This window comes from Myxocyprinus asiaticus, chromosome 4 (genome assembly GCF_019703515.2).
Source record: "Myxocyprinus asiaticus isolate MX2 ecotype Aquarium Trade chromosome 4, UBuf_Myxa_2, whole genome shotgun sequence".
NCBI lineage: Eukaryota > Metazoa > Chordata > Actinopteri > Cypriniformes > Catostomidae > Myxocyprinus > Myxocyprinus asiaticus.
The window spans coordinates 48669658-48678064 of NC_059347.1; the positions used below are offsets into that span (position 1 = coordinate 48669658).

An 8407-nucleotide genomic window follows, 5' to 3' on the forward strand; every position below is an offset into this window, starting at 1 on the left:
TTGGTGGGGGAAGTGGAGTGGTACAGAGAGTGAGAGTGCATGGAGGACAAAGGAGAGGAAGACCAAGAGCGGTGATCTCTGATGCGATAAGGGCCACAATTATTGACCATGTTGTAAACCATGGTCTCTCTTTGAGAGAGGCTGGTCTAAGGGTGCAACCAAATCTGCACCGTTCAACAGCTGCATCAACAGCACAAATATTCCGGCAAAACAACAGGTGACATGAGCATCCTTTGATGATAACTGAACTACATATTACAGTACAATACAATGTCTAAATTTTTACATGTGCTGACATTTTGAAACCTATTACAATACAGTAATTGTTGTGTTTTAGGATCCAAAGGTTTCCTCTGAGAGGAGGGAGAGGCAGAATCTTTTCAGATGTGCAGGAAATTGCCATTGTTGACATGGTAATTGTCAACAATGCAATAAAACTGCGGGAAATTCAGGACAGAGTGCTGGTAGAAAATTTCACTTTTGGAAATGTAAATATGGTCAGCACAACGACAATTGCCAGAGTCCTAGAGAAACATAAAATAAGAATGAAGCAATTGTACACTATACCCTTTGAGAGAAACAGTAAACGTGTAAAATAACTCCGGTATCAGTATGTCCAGGTAAGATGTCTATTCAGTAACCAAACAGGGTACATACACAGTTATGCATAATGTAAATTACTGTAAAACTGTCTGTAATTTAGAGGGTAATGGAGATTGAAGCCAGCCGAACTCCACATACTTTTATCTTTGTGGATGAAGCTGGATTCAACCTGGCAAAAACACGCAGCAGGGGAAGAAATGTGATTGGATAGAGAGCAACCGTGGATGTCCCAGGCCAGAGAGGAGCTAACATCACGATGTGTGCAGCACTGTCCAATGATGGTTTGCTGTTACACAAACCACTCATTGGCCCCTACAATACAGAGAGGCTTATTTCTTTTGTGGATGACCTGCATAATTGACTGTGCCAGGGGCGAGGGGCATCAAACTTCCCTACCTTCGTTGTTGTGTGGGATAATGTGGCATTCCACCACTCTGCTGCAGTCAAAGACTGGTTTGCTGCACATCCCAGGATGTCAGTATTATTCCTGCCTCCATACTCCCCTTTCTTAAACCCCATAGAGGAGTTTTTCTCTGCATGGAGGTGGAAGGTTAATGACCACCATCCACATGACCAGATGACTTTACTGGAGGCAATGAATGCGGGGTGTAGAGACATTTCTCCTGAAGACTGCCAGGGTTGGATTAGACATTCCAGAAGGTACTTTCCAAGATGCATTGCCAGAGAAGACATCAGATGTGATGTTGATGAGAACTTGTGGCCAAATGCAAGAGAGAGGGAGGACTAGAACCCTCACAGTACTTTACAATCAGTGATTAGACTACACATGTTTTTGATGTTGACTTTTTTTTCTTAAATTATCATTGCAGCCCTGGAATTTCAGTTTTATTTTATTTTATTTTTTTAAATGTTTTCACCTTTTTATTTTCACAAATAAAGTACTATATTCAAAGAAAACAAATTGCAGCATTTCTGATTCATTCTTGTTACATATGCTTTAGTACATTCAATAAAGTGAAAAGGTGTTATTCTACAATGAAATGCTGATTTATGTGAAAAATCTTTCAAACTTTAAAAATAAAAGTTAATAATTTATGTAATGCTCCCTGTTGTTAGTGTTTTTTTAGGTCAGTGTGTTATGAATGAAATGTATGTTTTCTGAAGAATTGTTGCCAGTGTTATGGTGGAACGAGCTTATTTTGAGACCTATATGAAGTGTTTTGTTTGTTTGAGTGAGTTTTGGAGGTGAGATTAACTGTTTGGCCAAGATTCATGTTGGTAATGCAGACTGTATGAAGAAAATGTGGCTTCAGTATTGAACAATGCTTGTTAGCAATTGAAAAAAAACTGTAATATATTAAATAATACCTGTAGAAAATCTAAAATAACATTATAATCAGATTATATACATATATATAGCGTTTACACGTTGATATAAAGCATTTAAAAAAATAAATAAATACATTTGTTGTGTAAAGATTCAGTGGGCGGATCCAATAGCCTTGTCCAATCATGAAGTTGTGCGAGCAGGGGAAACTGTGTTGCTGCACGAAGGTGTGTGGCAAATATCTGACCAATCGCTGAGCACATACTTGGTGAAACTAACCAATCAGCTTTACCTTTACGAACAGGCAACATTCGCGGAAGTTGATGTTTCAAACGGCAGGGAAACATTCCCTTTGCTTTTCCGTTATTTCTAGTCCCAAAAAAACATAATTTTACCAGTAAGGTACGTCGAAACATATGTGCATTGTTTTTCGGATCGTAAAGCAAGCAATGAGCCGCCGGTTTGTGTTTAGGGAAACATTCAAGTTTATCTAGCTGAGTTTATGTGTAATGTCATGACAGAAGAGCTGCTGTTCTAAATGATGTTAATTCTGTTTATGTATTTTCAATTAGGTGTCCTTCTGCATAATTCACTGTTCTCGTTTAAAAGTCAATAAAATGGGTCTAGACTGTCCATAATTACTCTTGTCTCTACTCTTGTCTTATATAGACTGAATGGTCACGCATGACAAACTTGATTCAGCATTTTATGTCTTAACATTCTTTTTCTCATTTCACCCAGACTTTCAAAGCAGTCCAAAGGTAGAATGTCGGACATGTGGCCTGAGACATTTGGATTCCTGGATTGATGGCAGCTTTTGCCGTATTGCGCTGTGCCAGCAGCAGTCCTCTGCTTTGGAGCTGGGGACCCGTTCTGTTTGCTCTCCTGGGCTCAGTGTTTATTCTGCTGTTGCCTTTAGCAGGCATAGAGGAGCAATGCTGTGCCACGCTGAAGGGTCTTGCCCTTCTTCGCTGCCAGCTGTGGGGAGGTGTTCAGCAGCCTACAGGGCACACCACCAGCCTGACGGTCCCTTTCACAGCGCTGGACCTGCTGCCACAGAAAGTTAAGCCAAGTAAAGGTACAGTCAAGGGCGTAAATTTGTCTTGAACATGGGGTGGGGGGTGTACTTGCTTGTTTTGATTATTGGGGGGTTACCTCCCCCCATCCCCTCGGAATCTATGCCCCTGGGAGCAGTAGGTGCTTATCCATGTTGCTTTTACTTGTTTGGATTATGTGGTTGTTGAGTGTCTAAATGTCTTAAAGTGATTGTTCACCCAAAAATATTCTCTCATCATTAACTCACCCTAATGCCAGCCCAGATGTGAATGACTCACTTTCTTTACCAGAACACAAACAAAGATTTTTAGTTGAATATCTCAGCTCTGTTGGTCCATATAGTGCAAGTGGATGGTGATCAGCTGTTTAAAGCTCCAAAAAACACAGATAATCAAAGTAATACATACAACTCCGGTGGTTAAATGAATGTATTCTAAAGCAATGCGATCGCTTTTGGTGAGAAACAGATCAGTGTTTAAGTCCTTTTCACTATAATTGTTTACTTCCGGTCGCTCTCCAATGCTCGTCCATGAGGGGATCCAGTTCACGCTGCCTCTTGTGAGACGCAAGCGTGCCGGCATGTTCAAATAAAAGCAAAACCAATAAAGCTTGTGAACGGCGTTCTCTTCTAAGCATATCCAGCTGCACTTCAGGTTGTATCACGTCAGTTCTCGCGTGAACATGCCAACTTGCTTGATTCCTGTATTTTTGTATTAATTTGTGTATTTATTTATTTGTCTATCATTTTTGTAGGTTTCGTACTCCATATTATTGTGCACAATTCAACGATGAATGATATTCCAAATAAATAAAGTGGATGTCTTTGTAATCTTTTATCAAAATGTAATAACTTCCTCCATCTTTGAAATGAATTTTCCTTTTTACAAATACCTCTTTTTCAACCCTTCCCCTCTAACCACCTGGCTCTGTTCTAATGTAGCGCCTTCTTTTTACGATCCAGTCAGTTTTTTATTGATACAATAAGGTCTCATCCTAAATTTTTTCTCATTGAGTATCCTATCCCACCTATAAATACACTATATTGCCAAAAGCATTTGCTCACCCATCCGAATAATTGAATTCAGGTGTCCCAATCACTTCCATGGCCACAGGTGTATAAAATGAAGCACCTAGGCATGCAGACTGCTTCTACAAACATTTGTGAAAGAATGGGCCGCTCTCAGGAGCTCAGTGAATTCCAGCGTGGGACTGTGATAGGATGCCACCTGTGCAACAAGTCCAGTCGTGAAATTTCCTCGCTACTAAATATTCCACAGTCAACTGTCAGTGGTATTATAACAAAGTGGAAGCGATTGGGAATGACAGCAACTCAGCCACGAAGTGATAGGCCACGTAAAATGAGATTTTGGACAATTCCATGCTCCCAACTTTGTGGGAACAGTTTGGGGATGGCCCCTTCCTGTTCCAACATGACTGCGCACCAGTGCACAAAGCAAGGTCCATAAAGACATGGATGAGTGAATTTGGTGTGGAAGAACTTGACTGGCCTGCACAGAGTCCTGACCTCAACCCGATAGAGCACCTTTGGGATGAATTAGAGTGAAGACTGCGAGCCAGGCCTTCTCGTCCAACATCAGTGTCTGACCTCACAAATGCGCTTCTGGAAAAATGGTCAAAAATTCCCATAATCACACTCCTAAACCTTGTGGAAAGCCTTCCCAGAAGAGTTGAAGCTGTTATAGCTGCAAAGGGTGGGCCGACGTCATATTAAACCCTATGGATTAGGAATGGGATGTCACTTAAGTTCATATGTGTCTAAAGGCAGATGAGTGAATACTTTTGGCAATATAGTGTATGTCCAAATTCTAATTTACCTTGTGCTCCTACAACTCCTACAAATCTTATTTGTGGGCTTCTGGAAGCTTGGCAGAATGGTCAGAAATTAAGTGGGGTTCAGGGCAAAAATGCCACTCAGAGTCACAAAAATGCTCCAGAAATTAAAAATACTTGGGCAAAGATGCCCCTATAATGAATTACTCTGTTTAGGCCTAATTATACAGTATGTATTATTGTATAAATATGAATTGATGTTGTTGATTAAATTTCATGGGTAAGAGGTAAAACATTCTCAATCAAGTAATTCATATTGAGAATTTATGTTAATCTATTGATCCAATATACATATTTGATGTACATTTGACACTTCATATTTTTATAGTACTAGAAAAATATCCTGCAAAACATTTATAATGCCCCATAAAATCAAATCCAGGGGGCAAATTTTGCCCCTTAATGGGAAAGTTAATTTCTTACCTTGTCTGGTAGACACTAAAACTCATTAGTAGCTTAATGCAATCAGGTTTAAAGGCAATTTAATGTGTCAGCTATCCAGATTAACAGATGTAGAATGTTCACTATGAAAAATAAATAGGAAACTGAACATCCTTTGGAGTGTTAATGAACATTTATTATGAATCTCTCTGCCTGAATGTCATGCTGTTTAGTGTTTAACATTGGCAAACTGTTCCTTGACAGAGACTAAATTGGAGGCAAAGGCATCTCTACAACAGGCTCTGGAGATGAAGAAACAGGGGAAGAGGGAAAAAGCTCATAAGCTACTTGTCCACGCACTCAACATGAACCCAGAATTTGTGGAGGCACTCACTGAGTTGGGAACCATTCTAGAGGAGGAAAAGGACGTTGTTCAAGCAGACCACCTCTACACCAAGGCCCTTGCCATCTCGCCTTGTAACGAGAAGGCTTTGGTGAGTAGAGACCGCACATTGCCCTTAGTAGAAGAAATAGACCAGCGGCACTTCGGGATTATAGATGGAAAGGTACGGCGTCTCATGTCTATACCAAAGGGCAACTCTGCCTTGCGTCGTGTCATGGAGGAGACCTACTACCATCATATTTACCATACAGTAGCCATTGAAGGCAACACACTCACTCTGTCTGAGATTCGGCATATAATTGAGACTAGATATGCCGTACCAGGTAAGAGTCTTCAAGAACAGAATGAGGCTATTGGCGTCGATGTAGCCATGAAGTATATGAACACCACTCTGCTGTCCCGTGGTGGGGCGATCACTGTCAATGACATCTTAGAGATACATCGGCGTGTTCTAGGCTACGTTGATCCTGTCGAAGCTGGACGGTTCCGGACTAGCCAGGTTTTTGTGGGACATCATATCCCACCACACCCACAAGATTTGGACAGGCACATGCATGAGCTGGTGCAGTGGTTGAACTCAGAGGAGGCTCTGCATTTACACCCTGTAGAGTTTGCAGCTTTGGCGCATTATAAACTGGTTTATGTACATCCGTTTGTGGACGGGAACGGACGGACGTCCCGACTGCTGATGAATTTAATCCTAATGCAAGCTAGTTATCCGCCCATCACCATTCGGAAAGAACAGAGGGCAGAATATTATGCTGCACTGGATACAGCCAATGAGGGTGATGTTCGGCCCTTTATTAGATTTATTGCAAAATGCACAGAAATTACGCTTGATACTCTGCTGATAGCTACAATGGAGCATGCAGTTGGGCTTCCTGGCGCTAGTAATCATGCCTGTCCTGATTGCAAACAGACAATAACTGTGCATGGCTGAGAGATGGTTTGTTGGTGGAAGGGAACAAGCGCCCACACACAAATGTTTAATTTAGGTGCCATATGGATCACTCAGCAACTAAGATGAATCACTATAAGACCCTATACTGCTAGCATAGGCCCTATGCAGAAAATGGTGATGCATTTGAATGTGTTTTTTTGTGATGTGCATTTAATGTGTAGCCACATTCATTACAGATGTAGTGTTTGTATTTGACATTTTGAAATGGTGTTCCTGTTTTCCCCTCAAATGCATTGTTTAACATTTAAAATTAAAAGAAAGGTTGTCCAAAAATTCATGCTCTAAATGTACTTGTTGGTGTGGTCAAACTTGGAGCTGTGCAACAAATTTGATGTGGTTAAAACAATGAGTGAACAGTATGTAGGACAGATTCATGAGGCATCATGGGCTTTCTTCGTTAGTGCGCTAGGCGCAGTGCATCCAGTGTGCGCTACTATGTCTTATACAGTTTTAGTGAGAATTGTAAACGCAATTTTCATGCCAATGCAAAGCAGCAGTGGGTGGGAATGTTTGCGCTTTCTGTGGATGTATGCGTGCAAACTGCGTGTGTATTGTTTGTTAATACAAATTTGCTATTTTCCTGAGAAATGGGTCATTGTGCCAAGTCGTTTCAGTAGCATGTTTAATCTCGCCGCAAAGTCTAAAATAAGTTTCTGCAATTGCAGTTTGGGGATTCCACCAGCAGATGATATTAAAGAGTTCACAGCAAGGACGTAGCTATTGGACCAAAGAAAGTAAGATGCAAATGGTCCATATTTCTATCTTTCTAATGCATTACATACAGCCCATTTACACTTCCAAATTCTTTATCAATGTTGCTTGACAGGGAATGGACTATGTTATAGGATACAGATGGTGCAATAACTGGAGAAAAACCTCTGAATTCAATTGCACTTGACTCAGATCATTAGCCCTTTGCGCGCAATTTCACCAACCCACTTGTACCATGGCCATGCCCACTGACTTTGCAAATATGGCATATTGCAAAATCTTAAAATAGGGCCCAATGCCTCCTTTTACAGCAACCAAAACCTGCTTGCTTCTTTTTTGATATTTTGTTTCTTTATTTATTATAAAATAGCATGTATTAACTCTGTCTCTAATTTTTGGTGGAAAATTACCAAAAATGTGGTCATGCAAACCTTACATGTGTAGTGTCTACTATATTTTGTGTGCAAAAGTGCGTCTTTTAATTTCTTTAAAGACAAACTTTCCTAAAGGAAGATATCTCTAAAACACTCAAATCAGGCTTGGATTAACTGTGTATTAAAGTATGCTTGGGAAAAGAACATTTGTGAAGTACTGTAAGATTGTTGTCAAAAAAGAAACATGTTCCTAATTTAATGTCCATCGAATTCAGTTTGGGTCTATTTGAATAATAGTCTTTGCCATTACCTAGAATATTATCTCATTTGTGATCTAAAAGGCTTATGTAACTAAAGTAAATTATCTAGAATTTATTAAACATATCTCTTCTGGAATTTGGGATGACCCTTGTGACCTCGACCATTCCATACTACTTTGGAATTTTCCAATAGCAATGATTTGTGTCGCAAGAAATATTCTATGAATTTCTTACTGCTGTTTAAAATGTTATGTAGTAAGCTGTTTTATTGATTGTTTACTGGTAGTATTCACTGAAGTATTTAAAAATAACCTTAAGGGTTTATTTACCACTTTTGATATCTGATATTGTAAATTTCTGTGTGCCTCATCTTTGGGCACCAAGTACATCAAAAAGCACTTTATTTAAACTGCTTTATTTTACTACCATAGAAAGCTATTTTATTATTTATGTGTAATGTATGTAATAAATTACTGAGCATCTCAATTCTTTCTAGCATTTGGTTGATTTTTGTTGTAA

General features: G+C 39.8%; 1 protein-coding gene across 1 annotated transcript; it reads left to right on the forward strand.

The window, feature by feature from the left end:
* The first annotated feature begins 2189 nt into the window (after positions 1 to 2189).
* On the forward strand, positions 2190 to 8364 carry LOC127439639 (protein adenylyltransferase FICD-like). Its single transcript, XM_051695863.1, has 3 exons — positions 2190 to 2293; positions 2633 to 2969; positions 5444 to 8364. The coding sequence occupies exons 2-3, from the start codon at positions 2699 to 2701 to the stop codon at positions 6520 to 6522; spliced, it is 1350 nt and encodes a 449-aa protein (XP_051551823.1). The 5' UTR covers positions 2190 to 2293; positions 2633 to 2698; the 3' UTR covers positions 6523 to 8364.
* The last annotated feature ends 43 nt before the right edge of the window (positions 8365 to 8407 follow it).

Bases quoted from the DNA above. Each gene is read 5' to 3' on its own strand.
- LOC127439639 (XM_051695863.1), top strand. From the start codon at position 2,699: ATGGCAGCTTTTGCCGTATTGCGCTGTGCCAGCAGCAGTCCTCTGCTT. The intron at 2,970-5,443 runs GTACAGTCAAGG...GTTCCTTGACAG, and splicing joins GAAAGTTAAGCCAAGTAAAG to AGACTAAATTGGAGGCAAAG.